Source organism: Dermacentor andersoni, chromosome 3, assembly GCF_023375885.2.
Source record: "Dermacentor andersoni chromosome 3, qqDerAnde1_hic_scaffold, whole genome shotgun sequence".
Taxonomy (NCBI): domain Eukaryota; kingdom Metazoa; phylum Arthropoda; class Arachnida; order Ixodida; family Ixodidae; genus Dermacentor; species Dermacentor andersoni.
Window position 1 is genome coordinate 172,258,188 of NC_092816.1, and position 25,612 is coordinate 172,283,799.

The following is a 25,612-nucleotide window of genomic DNA, read 5'->3' on the forward strand; positions in this document are numbered from 1 at the left end:
CAGCATTAGCACTAAAATTCAATAATTTTGATCTTGGGTGCAAATCGTTGCAACAGGATATATGCAGGGTTGTAGACGGGTTAACTCAAAATTCAATATAGTTAAATCGGCAAAAAACAAAACTTATCTGTTGTAAAAATACGCACAAACGAATGGTCCTAAAGAAGTCGCTCTTTTTACATGGCTCACATTGTGATCCGTGCACATGCAATGTCATATCATTTGAACATGCGATAAAGTATGTTGGAATAACATTTGATGAACGTATAACATGGAATGATCATGTGCAGTATATATGTAACGGGATTAAAGCTCTGTCTGCGATGATGTAGAGCAGGTAAAGCTTCGATGTACTTGAGGCGCATCATATACATGGCACTGGCTAAACCTATTATAACCTACGGTATTATATTGTATGGAACTTGTTGTGATCGCAAGGCGGGAGCCATAAATCGCATAATTGAAAGAGTAGTAAACTGAATAACGTGTGTAACTACGCTGCAGCAGGTCGACAAGGAATAACAATACAATAGGCTATGAATACTGGAAATGCGTGAACGATATTATTACAATGTTCCCACGTCATTACTACCCAAAGCTTTTCAAAGTACCTGCAGAGAAAAACGTCGCATTAAGAAAGAAAGAAGCGTACATTAAGCCAAGATGCTTCACACATTATGGGAAACAGATAAGAGGATATCACGTCCCACAGATATTTATTCAACTTGGCGAAGCGTTTGCCAAATTCATACCTAAACGAAAAATGACTAAATCAATAAGGAAATGGTGCTCAAATTTGCGGATAAATTGCTGATGGCCTCTTGCATCTGGAAGGTGGCTTTCTTTATTTGCGCTTTACACTTGTTGTGAATTGTTATGATATCGCTCATTACAAGCTGTTATGATGCCCTTTATTTATTTATTTGCTTATCTTAATTTCCGCTCGAATTTTTTTCACAATTACGCATTATGTGTACATCGTTTTGTATATTATGCATAGTATGTACTGGTGCGCCTTAATTGATTGTTTTTTTTTTGTACACATTCGGTGATTCACTGTGCTGCCTGAACAACCAACAAGCACGCTGTGCTTATGTTGAACAGGACATGGAAACTCATGTATCAAGTGAATATGAATAAATTTTGATTTGATCTGATGGTTCCCTTTGTTTCATGACGCGAGAAGCGTTCCTTTCTGCATTGGTCATTAGTCAAACACTACTTGACGCCTGAGCTTTCGTTGATGCTCTACGTCTGTCAGCATGGGTTTGAATGACGTTGTCTCATATTTCCAGCACATAAGCATACGTACATGTTACACAATTGCACAGAAAGTGGAAGGAGAGCGAGCCGTCGTTGTAGACCAATTAGCGCAGCATTGCACACGTGCAGTGTAGTTGCGATTCCTGCTCCTAACAGCCGGAAAAGAATTTTCGAGCTTTAGGTGATGTTTTATTAAGAATATGAACTTTACTTTGCACTGATTCATCTTCAGTGCTTGATTATTCTGTACAGCAAAACAAAATGTTCTTTTCCCCTTGACGTTTGTTGGCTTCATTGTCTGTAGGCATGGCATTGTTTCGGATAAAATCTTTTGTATACAGTCCCGCGCTATCATCATCCTAAAAAAGTGGTCCGTCTAGTGGGTGGTGAAGCGCTTGTAGACACGGACATTGACGCCTGTCGCCGTGTTACATGTATGTGAATGGGAAAGATAACGACATCGTACGCATAACGCTTTGAGATAGAAATACTTCCCTCCGAACCTCGATTACAAATGCGATAACAATGTTCAAGTCTACAAGCAGCAGAGCGTGTCAGAAACAGCGGATAGCGAACAGCCACTGAAATTGCATTGTGCTAAATGCCAGAACGGAACATAGCGAAAGTTTGTGCGAGCCAAGCTAAAAACTAAATCTCCTCTGGAAAGTAAAAAAGGTGAAACCGGCCGGCTAACACAAGTGGCAGTTTGAAGAGTAACAGAAAGTAAAAGAATGGTGCTTATATTTATCATTACCAATTATTATCGTCTATTTGTGATGAACCATGGGGGCTAAACAATATACTTACATCTGATATGTATTAAATAAGAAGCATACTAAAATATATTCAGGCCCAAACATCTATGTAATCGTCTGACAGCTGCGTTAGTTGAAAAGCAATGTTTCTGTGTGTTCTCGACTAAGCTTCAGCGATACCGAAAGGAGAAGGGGCGCTATGGCATGCCATAATTCGGAAGAATGAACGATGCGCCATATTAACGTACGCTCAAGCAATGCACCGAAGGCACTTCTCGCCCCCGTGCTTGTGTGCATTCTTTGCGTGTACATTTCATCTTTACAAAAAAGGTCTGATATTAGGGTGCCGAAGTTGCAATCTGCTGCTTGCATGCGTTCGATAGCCAAGCATCCGCTTTGTATTCTAACTTCACAGGGCTGACGGGGCCCTCGGCTGTCCTCTGGCACTCGTGCGGTTACGCAGTGCGGAATATTCGGTAGGGAAACTTGTTGCTTCATTGCAAAAGTTGGGTTTCCGTAGTATTCGTGAGTTTGATAAACATGCTTAAATTAAAAGTTTACAGTGAGGAAAGAAAAAAATTGTTTGCGGCTTAAAAACTGCCTCTATAAAAGAGTAGCTGGAATTTTTTGTTAGTGTCTCACTTTTCGTTATATGCCCCCTGCATACCAAAGTATTTGGGACCCATTGTAGCCATACTTTATCATGAAGGTTTCCTATTTCCGGTATGTCAGCTTGCTTGTTGCGTGTAAGAAAATCAATCACTTCGAAAAACAATTATTCTGATGTCTGAGAATCGCTTAGAATTACCCACTGACGTGCGCAGTGGTAACTAATGTAAATATGTGAAGATGTTGAAGAGTTGGCGTTCATTTGCACACAATGTTCTGTATCTGAATTTATATACCTAGCTACGATGTTAAGAAAGCAATGGGGACGACAAACGGGATGCCAATGACACTATATTTGTCAACAATTCCGATTTGATCCAAATAATTTGATCCAAACGACAGGAGACGCATACTGACCAGTACTCCCGTAGCGAATAGGGGTTTCTCCTTAGACATATAATTGAGCGTTCTTTAGCCCCATTTCTGTTTTAAGCACCTTCGAAAAGTAATGGTTTTCAGGAGGACTGGTTATACCAAAATAGTTAGGGCCCTTTTCTACAAGCCTCAGTGCTTGAGAAAAGAGCTGGCAGCGCACAACAATTACAAAGCAGCGGGCGATGCCCGTGGAACGCGCAAATACATACGGAGGTTTCGTTCAAAAGCTTTCTTTTGAACTACGGGAGAGACGATGAGGTGCTGGAGCAGAGTATGTAATCATTTCACTTTTGAGTGCGCAGGGTGAACTGGTCAAAGATGATGTACGTCCCCTTATATTGCATGCGAACTGCAAACCATCGAAAACAAATTTCGTTCCTCCTCGCTTACTTTGTCCGACAATTCAATTTCTCTGTTCAAGACATGTAGCACCTGAATGTCCCATCCTGCGTCAAGTGATTCTTCGGGTTATAAAGTATAATGCAGCCGATTGACTGCACTAAGCTACGTCGCTAGATTGGGACAAAATAAACCGCTCAAGTTTTGCCTAATAGACGGGCTACGTTGTTGGAGCTGAAAAGAAGCAGAGCTGCTTTTCTAACAAACCGAATTAACGAAGAAAAAATGGACTCGTAACCTACCTTTTTTGGTGCCTGTACCATTGCGAAGGGTTATTGCCGTACATCTGGCACGTCCAATCACTATGGGTAGAAAATATACTTATATCAATTTCTATTGACCGACGAAGCCCTACGCATGCCGTACAAGAGGCATAGCAAACGGAAAGGCAAATCTCAAAAACTCTCAAACGACACTATATTGCCATGAGGCAGGAACTTTTTTGCAGTGATATTGGGATGCTCATAGTGCTAATGCTGAACACGCTAACGTAAGATACGTAGACAATTCTTTTACCTCGTATGAAGGTTCCATGTCAGAGCTGCCATCAATAAGAAAAAAAAACTGGATAAAAAATGGGCAATCATTCAGCTAAATTTACTGCACAGAATGATCAAAGCAGTTTGGCGAACTTCACAACGTTTCTGCTGGTAATAATGGTTGAATTTCACCGTACACAGCATCGACAATCTTAAACAGCCCTTCTTGGCTTGTAGCGCGAAGTGAACACGGACACAGAAAGCAGCAGAAGGAGGGCTATTAGCGCACGTCCTGTCTGCTCCTTTCTGTGGTCGTGTTCACTTCGCGCTACAAGCCAGGATCATGTTACCGTACCAACTCGCCCAACTGTCTATCCTTTTGCATTACATAGCCCTTCACAGCATGTAATTGATAGCACAAACACTCTTTACATTTGGGCTCACATTCTGTCTCAAGCATCTAGTAATTACCTAAGCCTTCAGCAGGCCATTTTAAATAATCATGCATAGCATCACCTTCTTTTAACTATACAGGTTGCTTCAGCGAACACTTTCAAAAATTTTTAATGGTTGCCTGTAGCAGATAACTGGTCTACTCGAAGATGCGGACATCACTTGCACAGAACATTGACATGCATAATCGGATACTTAACAACATTTCTTAATTACGTTGTTAATTACATAACTAATGGCTTATATTGAAATTTACTAATTCTAACCGTGGAGTTTGCAAGGCGGATTCATTTGGAACGAATGCTCAGTATGACACCAGTTTCAAGATATTATTTCCCGAATTGCGGACAAAGGCATCGGTGTTCCAGTTACTTTCTTAACAAAACGTCGTTTGATGAACTGAAGCAAAAATTAACTGGAACGCCAACGAATTTCTTCGCAACGTTCACGAATTAATACCTCGAAACTGGCGTCATCCTTAGAATCCGTTCCAAGTGGATCCGCCTTGCGAACTCGACGACCAGAATTTGTAAATTGCCATATGGGCCTTAAGTTAATTAGTTCAAACCTTATTAGTTAATGTTCACTAATTATAGACCATGCATGTGATTTTTTTCTCCAAGTAATATCCGACTCTTCGAGTAGACGAGCTCATTAACTAGAATCGTGCTGTCCGCCACAGAAAACCTTCAAGGATTTGTGAAAGTGTTTGCTGAAACACCAGGTATAATGGATGGACGATTTTACGAAACAACGCAGATCACTTTTCAACTACAAAATGCTAACAAAACAAACAAGCAAACAAACAAACAATCGAGAAAGTTCCCGTTAATACGTACGGGTGATGGCTAGTTCGCACGACTGCAGCTTCCCACCCCGGCGCGCTTTTTTTATAGGGAGCGCTCTCGCGGTTATAAAAAAAAAAAGCTCCTTCCGCTCTGTGGACATTACCACTTTTAATTTCAATCTTCCTTGATAAGGGTACAGAGGAGCTGCGATAGGTAGATAAAAGCTGACAGCAGGAGAGGGCGTGATTCGAAGGGTAAAAGCGCTAAAAGGCTGGACAAAAGGTTTGCGACTGTTGTGAACGATGCATTTGGTACAGGAAACATTCTATCATAGAGAAAGAGACTCAACAAGAGCTGGCACTCCCATAGAGCCAAGCGGCCGAATTGACTGTAGCACACCAAGCGGATGGGATTAGCACTTTTCGGTTTCGGTTTTGGGCGCGCGCGTTTTGAACGCCAGCTGGTACACGTCACGCCGGCTCCGATGATCGGCGCGGCATTTCTTTTGTGCTTCTACTGCTGAACCGTGCGCGGCCTTGGCTCGGAATCGTTTTATTATTTAGTAAAAATTCTCCCGAACGATCTTTGCAAGCCTCCACCGAATCTGTGCCACGTGAAATTTCATAATGTAAACGCAAGACGTCTTCTGAAATGATGAAATGTTTATTTCGCTCTATATAAATGCTCGTTCCGGGATTTTCGTGCATTCATCCAAAGTTGTGGCACCAGATAAGCAGCAGTCCTCGCCGTACGAAGCTTCACCGGATGCCATCAGCTGAAAAAAAGTGAATTACAAGCATGTATCATATTGGTATATTGACCTAATAGGAATATTGCTCCTAGAAGCGAAACGTGCGTCAGTGGTGAATGGGCGGCATTACAAATAAAACGTCACCAACCGGAACAGAAGAATCAAAGAAGATGCACTGCGCCTGGTGCAGGCATTTGTCGTGTCACGCGTAACGTACTCCGCCCCGTACCTCCACCTTACGAAGGTGAACCGCGAGACGCTGAACACGACGATAAGGAAAGCAGTCAAGCTCGCCATGAGCATCCCAGGATACTCGTCAACGCAGAAGCTGCTGGACATGGGTGCCCACAACACGGTGGAAGAGCTGGTGGAAGCACACTTATCCCACCAGAGAGTAAGGCTGAGCCGGACAGAGCACGGCCGGGTCGTCCTACCCAAGATAGGATGGCAAATTGCACAGCAACCGACAACGGAGCCACTCCCCACAACGTGGAGAGACATTATTAAGACCAAGCCCCTCCCCCGGTACATGCAGCCGGGGATGAACGACGAGAGACCCTTTGCGCGGGCCAAGGCACTGGCTCGACAGCTGGAATAGGACCCCGAGGTTCTCTACGCGGACGCCTCGCTTCCCAAGCACGGCACTAGAGCAACGGCGGGCGTCAACACTATCGATAAACTGGTCACATGCGCATCGATACGGACGACGAATACAGCCGAAGCAGAAGAAGTGGCCGTGGACCTCGCACTCGCACGACCGGGAGTGAGGACCATGGTCACAGACTCCAAGACCACCTACGCAAGCTACCGCAAGGGGAACATCCCTCACGCGACACTAGCGATCCTCACCAAACGCAAATCACCGCGACGGGCCGTTGAGATCATGTGGGTCCCTGCTCACTCGCAAGTGGAAGGAAACCCACTCGCCGACCACTATGCTCGAGAGCTGTCAATCCGGGCCGAGGACGAGCCAGAGCTACCGCACCCCATGACAAATTACAAAGACATCACCCAAATGTGCAGAAGCGGCAGATGAAGGCTTCCCCGTCCGCATCTGCAACTCAGCCGAAGGCAGCGAACGATCGTGCGACGCACGCAAGCGGGGTCGCTAGCGTGCGTGGTGGGAAAGAGCATGACACTTTATGACCGTTTTGCAGACGATCAGAAGGCACTCTAGCACACATACTTGCAGAGTGCACTAAGTTCAAGAACCCTCCACTATGCCTACCCCCCACCTCGATGCGGGACGCCTCTGATGTGATCGCTGCGCCGTAGCGCGTCTGGTGGGAAAGCGTCGCCTGCGATGTGTGCCGTGCTGCTGGCGAGGAGTCATGCGTCTGCGTGGCGCTCCCAAGCGAGATATAGGGCGATCCCATCGAGGCGTCAGCCCCATGATCGCGTCCGGCTTGATGGCGCGTCGCGGCCCGGCTGTCCGTGCCGATCACGACGTTTGGTTCGCGTAGATCGTTTCTCCCTCCGAGACACTGATTTCTTTGGTTCGTTCCGCTTGCTCAGGCGCACGTTTCGTCTTTGTGTGACTCAAGAGCATGCCGAGCGAATGAGTGGGCGGTGCGAACGGGGTGCGATAACGCTACCGCGTTCCACTCTTGGGCGAAGCTTAAGCGTCCTCCAATTTTTTTAGTTCCACGGCGTTTTCATTTACGCGTCCTGCCGGCGCAAGCAACACACTCAAGTGTTATCACTCTTGGCAATCGCTCGCCACGTTTTCGACAGGCGTGAGTGCCGAAAGAAGGTATATGTTGTTAGGCCATAATAAGCATTACACACTTGCCCCACTAAAATTCAGTACACGCCAAACTAACTGTCCCCATGGCGAGTGGCTTTTTTTCTAACTGCCTCACAAACGCAGTCGCGGCGAGTATTGCTCAGAAGTATCCCGAAAAGTAGCGAAATAGAATAATTTTGGGGCCTTGAACTTGTACGAGTAAGATTCAATACACGCGAAACTGTCACCATGGCCGAGCTGCATTCCGCTGACTGCGTCACACAGTCGGGTGCGGCAAGCGTGCCCAAAAACTACCGAAATAAGGTACAATAATGTCGGGGCTCATAGAAAGCGACGCAAAAATCTCCCAGTACGAGCCATTAACTCAAATTAACTGCGCCAGAACGCCCGAGCTGTTTTTCGCTAACTGCGTCACTAGTATCCGTTTTGTGCCGTAAGCCTAAATTTGCTTGCAATGTGTCGCAGACTGTCCAACAAAATTTCTCACCTTGCCGTAGTCAGATAGTGCAGTGCAGTGGTGCCTTGTCGAAATGAAGAAGGAACACAAGAAGACGCCGGGAGCCAAACAAACGGGCTACATCCAAAGAGAGGGGTCGCTGAACAGACGAATTTCATATGTGCAGCCGGCCCCGGTCGCTTCGCTGGCACGTCTAGCGCATGACCCATCATACGGCACGTCTGGCGTGCCTCTAGCTTGTTGCTAGGTGACACGAGAAAAATAGGTCGCGAAGTATAAGTTCATTTAGAGACAAAACGGTTTAGTTTTAGCGGGAAATAGTAAAAAATAAAACGCCTGTATGTTCATTTCACATTATTTTTTTCCGATGCTCGCATCAACTAACGGTTAGGATTAACACTAGGCGTGACGTGCTTCCTGTTGCCAGTTTTCGCCGAGTGTGCCCTCTTGTAGAATTTCTTTCTGTATGATTCCACTGCCAAATGCATGACTCGCAATACTTTTGATCTTGCTTCGTAGCTATCACCCCGGTTCACGCCGTCTGATGTGCACGGTCAAACGCGGATGCAGGTACCGTGCTATCAAAAAGAGTCTGAGGTTCTGCTGTATTGTCGGACAGGAAGAAGCAAAGCATATCAGTAAGGGTTACTGGTATGCTTTGGTTCTTCCTGTCTGACGATACAGAAGAGCTCATGAACGCACCAGGTGCCCATAGAATACAGTCATCTTGTCTAGGAACAACCACATTCACAATTGTTAGCACATAGCTGCCTTTACGAAAATGCACGTGGAGGGGCTATTTCCAATATTACCTACTTTATGGTTGCCTCTTGATACCATAATATTGAAAGCTAAGTGTTATAAAAGTGTCCGCTTTTTATTCTAGGCGTCGTTGCGTGCAAAATTCTCACAGTCAGCACAGAATTGCTATTTTATCCAAACTTGGTAATTTAGTGAGGAATCTATTCAACTACACAGGCGACCCCCGGAATTCCACTGCGCCCCATGCTCACACACAAATCCTAGAATGGAAATGTTGAAACATGCTCTCACTTGTACTCTAATTAAGCTTAGACTACCTAGTTCTTCTTTTTAGACTTTTGCGCGCACAAGGACATGACGTCGAACGAAGAAGGGATAAAAGTCTAATAAGAACCATGTACAACCAACTCGCCCAAAGCGTAACGCTTTTGAACATACCTAATTCCTTTCGTAATAAAGGGTTCCTTTAAAAACTTTTAAGAAATATTTTTGTGGTGCCTTCCTTCAGCACCACAAATTTCTTAATTTATTATAAAGTTGCCTTTCTGTTTTAGTCTAACATTATTGTGGTCGTATCAGATGCGATTATGGTCTGTGATATCAGTCTCTGCGCCACTGCATGATAGACTTTTTGGAGGTGGGAGCATGTATGGCCACGATACATTTTTCCCAACTCCTCAGCCACTATCACTTCGGAATGAAACGTAAACGCGAAATAATAAATAGCACCCCACATGGCGTCGGACTGCTTCAATATCAGATGTGTGCTCACTGTGTAGCCGGACCTTATTGCGCTGTTGTCCCAAAACTAAGCCTGCGTAGATGAATAAACCCCGCTGTCTTATACAGCGGCTAACGTGGAAAGTAAAGTTTGGCTTCATTTCATTGCAGTCTGACTATACATGTCAGCAACACATAAAAGACTCAAAATCTCAATGACGCGAAAACTCCTGACGCCTCTCCGCTCAAAAGGCGAGGGCGGCATTGGTGCGTTGACAACGCATGCCCAGCATGCGTTGCAACTCGCGATGCAGCTTTCTCTTGCTAAATACGGGCTACAGAAAAGTGCTTTTGCGAGCGTGAAGGAAACCCACAAATTCACGCGAAATTGCCGCGAGACTGGCCGCTCGGGGCACTTTACGTGTATTCATGGGCTTCTTTCACTTGCGCAAAAAAACATTTTTATGTAGCGGAGCAACGAAAAGCTGTATCGGAGTTTTAATGTTGCTCTACGATTTTCCCATTGACACTTTCCATATAATTATAATATCTGAGAAGTTAATTAATTTAGACTAATTGTATAGTTAGGTGGAATGAAAAAAAAAGACTGAGTATCTCCAAGCGATGGCAAACAACACTACCTTCGTTCTCTCCAGCTACGTTGCATTTACATATCTTTAATGTTTCGCTCAATTTACGTGGGACACCCTGTATATACGCATAGGTATTTACACTGTTTCACTATGGGTATGACTTGCTGCTGTTTTGACACCATGTAATTATCCGTCTTTTCATTCAAGATCATAATTCCCTATTCCTCTGTGAAAATTAAGATCTAGGTTTGTCGATGCGTTGCTACAAATATACACAGAGTCCACGTGAGAAAGTAGGGGATCGGGGAGATGAAGAGGCGCTTTTTCAGCAGCAATAAAGGAATTAATTAATTTATTTATTTATAAAGAAAATGAAGTACCGAGCACCGGGAGAAGCACGTCTTAGCCCATTGTGATAGGGGCGAGGGACATCAAAAGAAAACAAAAGAAGAGTCCTGGTGGCATGCGAAGTCCCAATTAAGGGCCTAGAAAACACAAGAGGGCGCAAGTGAAATCAGTTCATTTCCAGTGTAGATGTGTCATGTGGCGAGCAAACGGTTGCAGATACCACCCAACATCTGTCCTTTGCAGTGGTATAGGCGCCCGCACTTCATGGTAATAAACGCCTCCTGAATACCATTCATGGCAATTATTTCGTCTTCGGCCATACCTCGTTGCGTATTTCTTAGCGACAGGCGTTATGAATTACACCTATTACGCCGTCCCCCGCTGACTCTTTGCCAGCTTTCCTTCCTCAGCTCACAAACGTAACTGCTCCCGAACTTCCGCCTCACCAAGCCAAATAGTTATGCCAGCTGCTCTTCGTGTTCAGCGACATTTTTGACCTGGGTCGCACTTTAGGCCAGACCTCTCTGACGACGCACCATATTGACACCGGTGGCGGACACCCTATTCACAGGCGACCATACCCTCTGTCCTTGCACGAACAAGTCATTCAAACGGAGGTCGAGAAGATTCTCTCTCGAGGAATCGTTGAACCATCATCCAGTCACTGGGCGGACCCTGTCTTTTCAGTTAAAAAGGACGCCAGCTGGTACTTGCGCATGGATTACCGGCACCTCAACAAGATCACCAAGAAAGACGTTTATTTCTACCACGCGTTGATGACGCCCCCCACTGCCTCCACGGTTTGAAATACTTTTCTTCTATCGACCTTGGTTCCGGTGACTGGCACATTGCCGTGGACATGTACCACGAAAAAAGCGCCTTTATAACACCCGATGGCTTACACCAGTTCAAATATATGACCTTCCGCTTATGTAATACTCCATCTACTTTTGAACGCATGGTGGACACACTTCTTCATAACCTCACGCGGCCCATCTGTATTTGTTACTTAGGTGACGCCGTCGTTTTTGCTCCTACATTTGCCACGCACCCGGAGTGCCTCTCGCTCGTTCTTTATGCTTTCGCAATGCTGACCGTCAACCTAATTCGCCTAAATGTCTGTGCGGACGCCGCCAAATTACTATCCTCAATCACCTTGTTGATTCATCTGGTGTGCGCCCAGACTCGGGCAAAGCTCGTGCCGTACAGAAGTTTCCCATGCCAACATGTGCTAAAGATGTCCGGAGCTCCGTGGGTCTGTGCTCGTGCTTCAGCCGCTTCATGCAAAATTTTGCGGAAGTCACCCGCCCTCTGCTCTTCTGAAGGCCGACGTTTCATTTTCTTGGGGACCTGAACAAGCAACTGCCTTCTCGAAGCTTATCTCTCTCCTAACATCTCCATTCCTTCTTGCGCACTTCGACCAGACTGTTCCATCAGAAGTCCACACTGATGCCAGTGGTCATGGAATCGGTGCCATTATTTGCCAACATCAACGATGCCACGACCACGTCAGTGCCTACGCCAGCCGCCTGCTTAATCGAGCTGAGCGGAATTATTTTATTAACGTGAGCGCCTTGCGCTCCTCTAGGCAGTGACGAAATCTCCCCCTTACCTATATGGCCAGCCCTTTACATTCACCACAGACCACCATGCGATCAGCTGGCTTTCTTCGCTCAAAGACCCTACTGATCGCATAGGTGACTGGGCGCTATGCCTACAGGAATACTCGTACACAGTTGCTTGTACGAGTCTACACCAAGATTCCAACTGCGTATACCACCACCCAGACGATGCTCTTGATGTTCCTGTCAGCTATGCTTCTGCTTCTCTATTTTCACTATCTGCTTTGCTGACCTCGCTACCGAACAGTGCCGAGATCTACGCATACGTGGTACCATGGACAAGCTCACACATAGGATTTGTGATCCCTCTCTTGGCATGTTCCAATTCCAGGATGGCACTCCATATCGGGCAGCATGTACCCTAGTGGATCTGAGATGGTGCCGGTCATTCCCCGGCATCCACCACTGTTCTGTCCAAGCTGCACGATCTACCAATTTTTGGTCACCTCGGGGAATCAATACGTACGACCTTGCCCGGCGGCGATTCTTTCAGCCTGGTCTGTACCGATCTGTCCGCCGCTACGTCGCTTCTTGTGAGTTATGTCAACTACAGAAGAAGCCATCTGTTCTCATTGCTGGTTTACTCCTACCTCTTGGCATTCCTACCGAACCCTTCTATCGCTTTGGTGTAGACCTCTTGGCACCTTTCCCCTTATCTGACTGATGCAACAACTGGATTGTCGTCGCAACTGATTTACAACTTGGTTCGGGTTCACCAGTGCCCTTCCAACCGACGTAGCGTACTTCCTGTCGCACATCATTGTTTACCGCGGCGCTTCTCGTCAACTTATCGACAGGGATCGCTCCTTCCTCTCTACAGTTGTGGACTACTTGCTCCGCTCCTGTTCTACCAAACACAAACTTAGTACAGCATACCACCCTCAGACGAACGATCTTACGGAGCGGCTTAATCGAACAATAACGGACGAGCTCTCCATGTGTGTTTCTGATAACCATCGTGATTCGGATACTGTTCTCACTTTTGTCACATTCGCGTACCATTCATCATGCTACGGCACTATTGGTTACTCGCCATTTTATTACTTGTATCCAGGATTGCTTTTTAATAAAATATTGCCTACCACTCAGTATACAAGCGATGTCATTGCTCGAGCCCAAGAAACATGCCAAGTTGCTCACCGTCGCCATTGTGCTTCTGAGAACAAGCGGAAAAGCATTTGCGACAGTCGTCACCGGGACGCCGATTATATTCCCGTTAATCTTGTCCCTCTGTGATCTCCCACCCGCCACTTCGGTCTCTCGGAAGAACTCATGTACCGCTACTCCGTCCATTATTGGGTCCTCTGTCAGGTAACCCACGTAACCTACGAGATGTCTCCGGTCACACCGACTACTCGCTCCATTCAGACTTCCCATCACGTCGTTCAGGTCAGCCGCCTAAAACGTTACCAGTCTTTTTGTGCCTAAAAGCAATGGGACGGCGCTTCCACAGGAAGTGGCAATATATTGTGCAGCGCTGCACAACGCCGGGGAAGATGAGCGTGAGCTTATATCTGAAGAAGTGAACACTTCAACGACTAGCCCGCTGTAGGCTTGGCTCTGTCAATTATTGTAAATTTCGTAAATTGAAAAAAAAAATTAGTTATGCGGTTTTACGTGCCAAAACCCCTATCTGATTATGAGGCACGGCGTAGTGAGGTAATCCGGAAGATTTCGACCACCTGAGCTTCTCTAACGTACATCTAAATCTAAGAAGACGGGTGTCTTCGCATTTTGCCTCCATCGAAGTGCGGCCGCCATAATGTAAATACCCTATCCGTCTTGCTTCTTCTCTTCCCAAACTATAATTCTAAACCAAATTTAACGGGAAGCTTTAGCTCCTACATAGGAAATGAGCAATCCTTTCTTCTGACAAGCACTGCACCGCAATTCATGAGTTCTGTTGAACTTAAAAGAAACATTTAAAATGAGATTTCAGAAAGCGAATTTTTATTGAGCTTCCACTTTTTCTAAATTCTTAAAAAAATGTGAAATTTCAAGAAACAATGCATGAAATTTACGACTCTGTACCTCAGCAACTAAAAACGATATCAGAATTCTGTAAGCTGCACCTAATGTTTCATTTAAGGCGGACATAAATGATATATCGTATGCCACCCTGAAATACACCACTAACTCCTGAATATGACATTCGCAAAATCTTTACAAGCACTGTAACAACGTCACATAAGTTATAAATTCATACATCAAATTTGTCCGGTTGATATGCTCCAAGGGATGCAGCTTATAGAGCTGCGGTATCAGATTTGATGTGAACTAACGGATTTGTAAACTTCGTATTTCAATTATTTTTAGAGCTTTACCGATTTCCGATAATTCTAGCTAATATCATGGCCTAAATCAAGATTATTTTTGCAGCAATCACTGTGACCTAACTTTCGCTCTTATATGCAAAAATTCTCATTCAGATCAGTTGAGTGGTTGAGCGATTTTCTCATAAAATCATTTATGCGTTTTACAAGTACAAGTTTTGCAAGAAAGGCCCGAACTAAAGCTTCCTCTTATTGCATCACACCGGTTCGATAGGAAACCCACGAAACATAACGCTGACTATACGGAACCCTGCAGCCGCCATGGTGCACAAATAATAAGAAAAAACACTGAAGTAAGGTAACCCAACAGAAGCTTTGCGGGAGCCGTTATCTCGGCCAGTCATCTCACCCGGAATGCCGACGAGCTGTCTGGCAAGGTGTCTAGCAAAATCGTCGATTCATTGCCAGTCGAGCGAGTAGCAGGTTATCTTCAAGTTAAGGCTGATACATAAGCGCGCTTGTTTCCAAGTACCGAGGTGAAGCAAGAGTCTCAGGGTGTGCTTTTTTTTATTATGTTTTCTTTAGTTGTGCGTCATGGCATACGTCACGGCGCAAATTTGAAATCTTTAAGGTCAATACGCCACGTGGTGGCGAAAAAAGAAACTAAACGTCAGTGCAGAATTCATGGCTATGTATACATAAAATCCTACGGAGGTGTATATGAGAATGCCTTTACGTATGTCTAATGAGACATGATTTTGACTATACGTAGTGAGTACTAAGAGGTACTAAGAGTAAGGTTAATAAGGACTAATAAGATTAGTTACGATAAAAATAGTTAAGTGTAGCATCGATCAATTCCGGGTAATTACGAATACTGAGGCTAAATAAAATCAATTTGTTAAATTATTAAAATAATGAAAAGATATTAGGGCTAAATCAACGGAGCCTAATCAAGAATTTAGGGTACCTTGAGACAGATCTATTCAAGTAATCTTAATTATTAATTACAGATATAAACGCCTTCGCCATAACGTTAACTAAGGTTAATGATTAAGTAACGAGGCAAATGTCGTCATTAGAGAATAAGTAGGTCTGAAAAAAAAGTAAGTACGTTTATTTACTTAAGCTAAAGTTTCACTTTTATGCGCTTCCCTCCGAAACCGCTCCATATCTGGTGGCGTTTACTCATGCTATGGGGGAGTGGGTAGCCATGGGTTCCGTACTGCAAAAAAGTAAGCAGAAACTCTACTGGAGTTGTCAAAGTGTGCATAAGCCTACACCCAAATGTAACTTGGCCCACCCCAAAGTTTCAACTTGACCCACGCTCAAATTTCAAGTTGGCCCACCCCCAAAATTTTAAGCTAGCCCACGCTGTAATTTCAATTGGCCCACTCCCAAACTTATGCTGGCATGCACCCAAATTTCGGGTTGGCCCTCCCCTGCTATAGGCTTCCCCATGCATTTCCTGTGGGCCCTATGTATCTCTGTGGTTATTCTCTCTAATTCATTTTTTCAAGTGTTCGTCATCGCTTATAAAGCTACTAATCATCTACATTTACACTATAATAATGATTGAATGTCGTAACTTCGCACATTGCGCATGTTTGTGCAAGAATTGCGCAAACATGCGCAATGTTTCTGCAAAAACATGCGCAAAATTTCTAATAACGACTCTTCTAGACATCGCCACAGCATGTATATTCCCCCTCCGGTAACCCATAATGACACATTTAAATATAGCTTCTTTCCAAGAACGATAAAAGAGTGGAACATGCTTCCCGATTTCGTAGTTCAGTCTACTTCTTTAAATAGTTTTCTGAGTAATTTGCATGCCATTATTTATTCCGAGAGCTTGGTCCGTTAATGATCTGACTTTGTAAATCATCTTATTTAATGATTATGTTATTATCTGTGTATGTTGTTCTTATTTTACATGCCTCAAAGTACATTGACTGGTTTTTTTCTGCTTGCCCTATTACAATGTATATGTAATGTAATTTCTTTTTGTACGTTGTATTCAGACGTATTGTACGCCCTGCCTGAATCAGATGTGTTGACGTTGCTTGTTTTATTATTTTTCTCCACTCCTGTAATGGCCCTAAAGAAAGGGCTGACAGTATCAATAAAGAAGAAGAAGAAGAAGATACAAGGCATTAAACTTTTCGCGTGGCGGTCAGATCTTGCTGCGGTACTCGCGAAAAAATGCTTACGCGTTAAAATACGCTGGGAGTGCCTATTAACTAGCGGGTATATGTTGGTCCTTCCACGTTTCCAATGTGCTAGCGTAACGAGTGATTTATGCTAGCAGCAGACGCTGCGTTGCAGGTCCCGCCTGTTGTGCATCCACCTGGCGTGGGAGCCACTCCACAGCTGCTTGCCTATCAGGCATGTGTGCTTATTCTGGCAGCCAATAGATGGCGCTGCACGCGGACGTGCTTCCCCTTGCTGCCTGTTGCTGGCGCTCTCAGCAGCCTCCGCAGAGTACTAGGTCACGCGGTTGCGTGTTTCCTTTCATAAAAGACCACCCTGTACAAGTGCATGAGCGCAATCGCTGTTGCATGGCGTTACAAGTTACGCTGCTAGCTCAACAGAGATGAGAAAGGGAGAATACCTCGAGCCGTAAATTTCGTAACAGCGTTTAGCCAGTGAAAAACGGTCACTGGAAAAAGATAAACAATGTACGTGTGTCCGAATAAAGGTATTACGACAGCTGAGTGTGAAAGTATCTATTTTTAAAAGTTTTAGGGCATTCAAACGAGCACGCGAACAGATGATTATATGACCATCTCCAATGACCAAATGACCACGCTTAAATGACTATCTCCAAGTAAATGCGCCCAGTAAAATAGCACGTGATATTCTCAAAGATGGCCGCCCCTAATAGATAATCATAGAAATAAAAAGAAACGCAAAATGAAATGACATAGGCCCGCATAGCGTTCAAAATCTTTGCGATCCATCTGGGGAATGAAGTAAATGTTTTCGGATTGACAAGTAAAGCTATGTGTGAGAAGAAGAGAAACAGAGCGGCTCGATTTTTGTTGATCGCGACCAAATAAACCCAACACGCAAGACAGAGCGAAAAAAAAACATTATAGAGAGGTGGAAGGCGAAGACGATAACCAGAATAAATGTCCCGTTCGCACTTTGCACAGGGTGACGGGTAAGGGCAGAATAACTGAGAAAACAAGACAAGATAAAAAAAAAGAGCGCGCATCACTCGTACACTATAATTTTTGGATTAGTCCTGTTGCTTTTAAAAATGGCCCATTTCAGCATCATTGCCTTCGTTGCCACTGCGGACTCCGCATTAACCTTAAGCATGATTATCACTCCAGTCATCAATAAAAAGGCATAAACGCCATCACCAGCCCTGAAGCAGGCCGCGTTATTACTACTATATGAAGTCCACAGTAATTGCTTTTATGTTCACAGCAACGAGTCGGAAATGTGCTGTAGTTCAGCAGCTGAAGCATTTGTCCCAGCAAAATCTACAGAGGTAAAATTGAAGACATTGCTTTTGACATCACAGATGGCTGTCAGACTTGAAACTCTTCCTGCAGCACTTCAATTGACGAATCAGGACACGCCCCAGAGATGGTCCATCTTCTGCGATTCCAAGGAAGTCTCCAAGAGTTTGCTCTACGCCCTATGCCGTAGACTCCAAGAACAACTTCTAGCACACACAAGAGAAATTTATCATCGGGCAGCTGAGAAAGGACATGACATCGTCTTTCAGTGCTTTCAAAGTCATTCTGGTATCGCTGGAAACAAGCAAACACAGGTAGCCACTCAATCTTCGCATCACATAGAACCCTATCCCAGTATCAAGAACCCACGGTAGCAGGAGAGACCTGCGCGCTTGCAGGCGAGCTTATCAATGTAAGCCACATACCAATGTGAGCGAGCTTACGACTTGGGCCAGTTGCCCAATGGTATTCGGCAGACATTACAAAGCAGAGCCTTTGTTTCCTTGATCTTCATCTAAAACTACACCTTCCGCATAGTTTACCACGATGGCAGGTAATTATCATATGGAACCTATGACTTGAAGTAGGTCTTACTAATGCCTACCTACCTTATCGGAATGGCCACAAGCACAGAAGCATGTGAAGCTTGTGAAGTTTGTGGGCGCAACGATACGATAGCACGCCTTCTGTGCGAGTGACCTCATTTCAATGCCACAAGGAAAATGATATGGGTGGCGATGTGGGCTCGTTGATACGTCTTGACTAAAGGTCACCCAGCGCAGGGAAACGCTAGGACAAAATGACTGTCAACGGTAATACGTTATTACTGAACCTGTATAGCGACACGATGTACTGCCGACGTCGAACCGAGTTACAATGAGGCATGTACTGCAGTGGGACTTCTCGTTTGCGTATCCCTAAGAACACCCGGTGCCATCTAGTGCCGCTGCCGCGAAGCCTGCGCGTGGCCTCCAAATGCATGACGCGCCGGTGCGTGCTAACGTTGAGAAACGCGTCATGCGGCAACCCCGCTCCTCACTCGCGTTTCTTTCTGGGGCACATTGCGTCTAGTGACACTATTGAGGGGCCCGCGGGTGGCATGCGAGATGAAAGGCGTGCCGCGTCGGGGCCTCGGACACTGTGAATTGTTGCCTCCTTTGCGCACTCTCAGTGGCACATATTTATTGACCCAAATCGGCAAGTGGTTTACTGAAGTTTGACACATAGCCAGCACATACATGGCGCACCCACTAATGCCTCCTCACTGTCCTCTATGAACTCTTCTGATGTGCGGTCGATTTCGTTCAGCATAAGAGAAACTTGAGAGATAAATTTCGTTTTTGTATACCGGCACAATGCGAGCGGCACATATCTGGTTACCCAAGGTGGAGTGAAAGAGGTTAATTAAAGAGCGGCCTTGACCTATAGGCATATACCCAGTGACCCAAATGGACGTCACAGAGGTTCATTCAAGACCAGGACAGACTGAGTAGCGCATAACCAGTACTCCTAGTCGGCGTCAAAGAGTTTCTTGCAACAGCTGTGCCTACCCAGTCCCGCGTCTACAGTGACTCTTGTCGGCGTGCAACTGATTTATTGGCAGGGGCACATATGTCCCCATTGCCACATACTCAGTAACCCAAGTTTGGCCGGTGGTTGCTTTCGGGCCCTGTTAACTCAGCACAGCTGCCCGATGTGCTACCTATTCGACCACGGAGTACCGAGTGACCAGGGCAGGCAGGTAACAGACAGACAGACAGACAGACAGACAGACAGACAGACAGACAGACAGACAGACAGACGGACGGACGGACGGACGGACGGACGGACGGACGGACGGACGGACGGACGGACAGACAGACAGACAGACAGACAGACAGACAGACAGACAGACAGACAGACAGACAGACAGACAGACAGACAGATAGATAGATAGATAGATAGATAGATAGATAGATAATCCTCAGAAAGTGCACGAAGCACCCAAAAAATGATTATGTAATAAACGAAAGTACATTGGACGCGCATGCGACTCCATTAGGTCAACCAAACCCTGAAACAAAGTCCTCTGCACAACGCTCGACAACATTGACAACCGTCCCCTTATGGAAACTAAATTTCTTGGACCCTGGTCACGAGGGCCCGAACTTCATTGCCAACAGGCAATGAAGCCAAGGCAAGCATAGGGGTAGTTAGCTATGGTTGAAATTGAAATGTAGAAAATAGTGATAATAAAGTGAAAGTGGACGTAAATGTAGCTTGTCACCGGTGGTGAACGAACCCACAAATTCCGCATTACGTGAAGGTTGTAAGTTTGGTCCCCGCGGTCGACAATGTGGTAAAAATTATACGTGAGCCCCCCCCCCCCTCTTCCACACTACAGTGTGCTTCAATATCATACCGTGGTTTCGGCATTTAAAACAGCATATTTAATTTTCCTTGCAATTGTAACAGCGAAACACATCGCCATTTCGAAGAAACACGGCTAGATTGAAAATACGGACCCAAAAACGCTGTTTATGATAGCCTAAATGTAGGTTTTTGGCACCCTTTTAAGTTGAACCTGACGTCCCGAACATATGCAAACACACACACACGCACACACACGTGCACATGCAGAAACAGAGCCCTCTGCAATACCCACGTATTGAGTGGTGATTTGAAACCGCCCCTCTAGGTTCCGTAATCTGTAGAGTGACAACAAGCTGCTGTAGTTTCCCCATGCGTTGTCGCTAAACCAAGGCACCATTCTTTTTGTCATTGTTCAACGCTTCGTTGTCGCGTGGCAAGTGCCGGAATGCCGATACGCGATAAAGCAGATTGCTTCTGCCACGACTGTTGCCAGAACGAGCAATTTTATTGTGCATTGCAAACAATGCCTCAAGTCCCAGGTCCGCTCGAATATACGTCCCTAAGAGAAGGCCGAAATGCAGCATGGAAGGGGCACCAACTTCCTATGGGCGATTGCAACGCGACTACATCTTGCGTAGCAGAACAGGAGTTATGGAATGTCAGGTATATACGTGGAAAAGTGCGGGAGATGAACATAAGTTGGTGATATGACTCATTAATCTAATAAATTAGGCTCACTCACATTCACACAAACCGGTAATTCGGCTTTTGGGGAGCTTGAGCTCGAGTCAGCATGGCTATGGGCGTGACTTTGGTAAGTTTATTGTCGACATGTGCAGCATCTATTAGGTATAGCGCGAACAACATGGCAGGTGTCTGGCACGGGATAGGTGTACTATAGCGTTGCAGAAATGTGACCTGCCCCGGTAAACCTTGCCAAGTTTGCGCGTTCCAGCAAAAGCTGCAAATACACTGATGTATTGCAGTTGCACGGCCTGCGGTCCAACTGCAGGCCGTACTGTAGTGAGACAGCACATGGCGGCTTTTAGAAGGAACCCACTAGCGCATCACCGTGGCACGTACCTTGGAACCAGTGGTAGTCGCTACGTCTAGTCCGCTTCGATGCGACAGCGTATTGGACGGCTTTTGGAAAGCAACCATCGGGAAGAACGACAAGGTGAAAAAGTGGGAAGAACGACAATCTTAGAGAAAAAAAAATTTAAGCCGCAAGGAGAAGCAGTGGCGCGACAGCTGGCGAAATTAAATGCGCACTTAGCATTCGACCGCTTTGTGCGCCGTTTGTTGGAGCGAATATTCGCAGTTGGGGCAAGCGAGCAATCTCCTATCGGCAATTGGCGAAAGTTGCGGCTCCCGGTGAAGTGGACAGAGTCGGCTTTTCTCCGTCTTACGTGCTGAATTCTACCTCTCCTGTAGCTTTTATTTGTCTTTCGGCAAGCTTGTATTTTAGCTATCCAAGTATTGGGCCCCAGGTTATCCTTGAATAAAACAAGACGTCAGCGCCATCCACTAACGACAAGAATCAGCAGATGCACTCTACCATTCTCATTGGATACAGAAGGAAACGATTCAGGATTCCCTCTGCAACTGTAACGGCGACAGGCTAGAGCACGAAGAAGACACTAACGTCAGCTATATCTAGCACACAGATGGTAAAGGCATAGACAACCATTCAGACCATGAGTTGAGATAATTCCGCTGATGGAAAAATGGTGTCTCGTATCGACTGAAACGAGCACTATTCTCCTCATTAAATGAGGATCTGTATTCTTAATTCTTCACAACAAATTATCAAAGATCACCTTTGGCACCCTAACGCCGCATAACCATGAGAAAAAGTAGGATGCCCTCTCACGTGACCTTCCATTACGGTAGGTGATTCCTGGGCACTCTGCAATTATCGAAAGTAATATTTTTCTTGTATAAGTTGCTTTTCCATTACTTGCAATGTTGATATAAGACTTCTACTGTAAATAGAATAGTGGAGCTACGACCTCCGAAATTAGATGGCGCGTGTTGTACTGCGTCCTTGGAGGCGATAGTAACGGCGCTCACGGGCAAAAGGGAGAGTAGGATTTGCAGCAGCTACATATGCAGCAAATTATTACAACAACAATTTGGTTTTGACAGAGGTGAAATGTTCAAGCGCGGATGGTTACTGAAAGTTAGACTCTCGCGAAATCAAGTCATTGTTACATTTTTTTTTATTTACTTTGCCAGGCGGGCTATGGACGTCGCTCTCATTTTTCAGTGTTGCTGGCGTTGGGACTCCCATTATTCTGGACAGTGCTCATATAAAAAAATTCCGCGTGCACAATTCCTACGCGCTTTTTGAAGTAACCATTGCCACTATAAACACTACCGAGCATGAGCGGTTTCGTTGTGTCATAAAAAACTGGGTCCTAAAAATCGGCTCTTGGAGGTTAGGCAATCGTAAGAGTGTGCCGATGCACCTATGGCAGCTGCTGACGTGATCATCAGCGCCCTGCAAGATCAGTAAACTCGCCTGCAGTACCATAGACAGACTGGCTAACAGGCAGTATCCTAGCCTGCCGATTTGCTGGTTGTAAAATGAGTCCTCGTGGCGCTATGAAATTTTTCCAATCTTGAGAATTTCGTAGCAAAATATAATGACATTCCAGGGACGGAGACCAGCACGCATCAAAACGACCAAGAGAGAGCCCACAAGTGTTGTCGCTGTCAAAAAGAAAATGATTGCCGTGACCAGCTTACAGATTAAATAACTTGGCAGGAAAAGTTTGATGGGTTTCACCGTCAGTCCAATACCAGCGCACTATGTCGCATGCAAGTAATGCGCTGATGCAATCCCGGAGATAACGCCCAGCGATTAACGCCCAGCGTTAATCCAGGACTTGGTGCAATCGGTGGCACGCACTCGCGGAGCAACTGAAAACGGTGCGACACATTCCTAACAGTGTCGAACAGTAACAGTATTGCTCACGTAAGAAGGTGGAGATATTGCTAATCTGATTGATAAAATTGCTAACAGTAAGAAGGTTGAGAGTTATCGTAGGCTCGCAATTCATATCATTTCTGTAGAGTACCTATGACGGACAGGTGGGTCTTCACAGTCGAATTAGGTTACGCAAGAACAGTTGAGACAGACGACTGAAGAATGTTAACCATAGGTGAATTCTGAAACTGAAAGCGCTCCTGCAAGGTCGGGCTTGTGGAGATTGACGTGTGTTACTCTTTTTTCTAACTACCGAATACCTACACACGGCGGCTTATAAAAGCTTATATTTTTAGCCTGTTACCAAAGCCTTTATTTTGCATGCAGTGAATCCGCAAATATTGCTCCTCACGCCAGGAGAATGGTGTTCCCTTAAGAGGCAATGCAAAATGCTGCGCTTGCAAGTAATTAGTAGGACTCGATAATTCCTTGCGTTGCGTCCTCGGAAGCACGTATTTAGCGTCTCGCTCGAAGGTGTGGCCTGAACGAAAGCTCGCGGACACTAAGCTGCACATGTCCATATCTTAATTCTAACGACAAAATACTAACCACACACTCACCCCACTGCTCAATGCGACGTGACATGATCCTACACGGAATCCACCACAACGAAGCTGGACAAACGGATTGACGAGGTTGCTCGGCATTCTGCCAGTGTATAGTTGGCCACATATACGGCATTCCGCTAGCGAGACGCCCAACATATGCGCACGCGCGCGACAAACAATTTATAAGCAAGCTACGTCTCCATTGAAACGAGAAAGTAGAACACACGGATAGGAGAAAGCAGTAAACATTTCACGCCATGGCCTGTCTGACGTAGTCACAAGTGTCCAAACACATGTTCGTAATTTGTTATCTTCCCTCGGGAATTCGCGCCGGAACACGACGGTAGGCTTAGACCGAATGTTTCTGATGCTCTTCAACTCTTTGTGCTGCGAAACGTTCAGTGACGTGCACGGAGTCATGCACTCACGAACACAGAGGCACGTGAGCGAACGCGCATGGAATGGACACGTGGATACAGTGCCGAAAAATATCATCGGCTGAGCCGTGGTATACATTCTCGAAAATAGTCTGAACTTAAGCGTTAACATTAGCACTATAGAAAAAGCCAACATAGTAAAGCACTTATTTTTGACACAGAGTTCGAAAACTAGTGTTAGCCTACATTATGAATCGCAAGGCGAGGTACCGTGGAAACAGAAATATGGATGTGACGACACGAGTATTTTTTTTTCTGCACCTACAAACGAGGCGAGGAGTGGACAGCGTTTCGGTCTGTCCGAGCTAGAGCAGTGAAAGCAAATAACTGGAAGAGGAGGGTGGTGCCAGCGGCTGCGATTGGTCCGCTTCCCGCCGGTTAGCCGACGTGGGGATCCCAAGCAATGAGAGGCGGACACTCTGGCAAAAAGTGCCCACCACTCAAGCGTCCCCCTCAGCCCTGCTGCAACGGCCGCAGACTTCTCGAGACACAGGCTGCGCCGGCACATCATCGCCTGCCACCCGGACAAACCGGTATCCCTGGGCCGGCCTCCACGGCCTCTTCCACAGCACGGCCTCCTACGAAAAGATGCCTCGTTGCTGCTCCGACTGCGAATTGGCTGCTACTGGACGGCAGCCCGCCGGCACCGCCTTGGGAAAGCCACCTCGCTAGCCTGTGCCCCTTGTGGTGAACCAGAGACTCTGGAGAACCTCCTGCTGGCCTTCCCTGCCCACCTGCAGTACCGCGGCCGACTTCTGCAGGAGTTCCACCGCCTGGGGCTCCCATATTCACGACAGGAAAATATCCTCTTCCCCTGTCGTAATCAACTACCAGCCTTCCTAAGTGTCGTCGAGTACCTCGACTCGTCGGGGCTCTCGGCGAGACTATAGGAAATTTCTACAAAGACGGATGGCTTAACGGCCATCCCACCACCTTGGGCTTCCTGATCCACCACTACTTCACTTCCACTGGGCCACCTCCTATACGGTCTACCTCCAGCCTACTCCTCCGGTGGAACCCACTGGGCCCTCCCTCCTACGCCCTCTTTATTTTAATCCCATCTCCGCCACCCTGCTGGCGCTGAGCCGTGCTCCCGCATGGGTTTCAGAAGATAGTGCCAGCCTTTCCTCCTTTCCCACATGAACCGCTTCTCTCTCGGTTAGCTTGTGGTGACTGGTTAAAGATAGCGGCAGCGTGCAACGGAAAGTCAGTGGTGTCGCTAAAATGGATCCTCGACGAAGAAGAGTTAGCAGATCGATGTCATATACGCGCGAAAGCGCTCGCCAACTTTTTACTGACAGGCAAAACATTTTTATTATACGCTGAGAAATCAATCCTCCCGTCAGCTACAAGTAT

General features: G+C 45.9%; 1 protein-coding gene across 2 annotated transcripts in view; it reads right to left on the minus strand.

Annotated features, from left to right (window-relative positions):
- The window catches only part of LOC126524456 (monocarboxylate transporter 13-like), a 141,392-nt gene that overhangs the window by 105,701 nt on the left and 10,079 nt on the right, over positions 1–25,612 (minus strand). The window contains exons 1-2 of one of the 2 annotated variants that reach the window (XM_055067325.2): positions 8,167–8,227; positions 3,704–3,763 (exon numbers count right to left, since the gene is read on the minus strand). In XM_055067325.2, the coding sequence (XP_054923300.1) occupies positions 3,704–3,724 (21 nt within the window). In that variant the 5' untranslated portion in view covers positions 3,725–3,763; positions 8,167–8,227. Of the gene's footprint in view, positions 1–3,703; positions 3,764–8,166; positions 8,228–25,612 lie in introns of those variants that run through there. The other variant, XM_050172767.3, reaches the window with a different exon arrangement.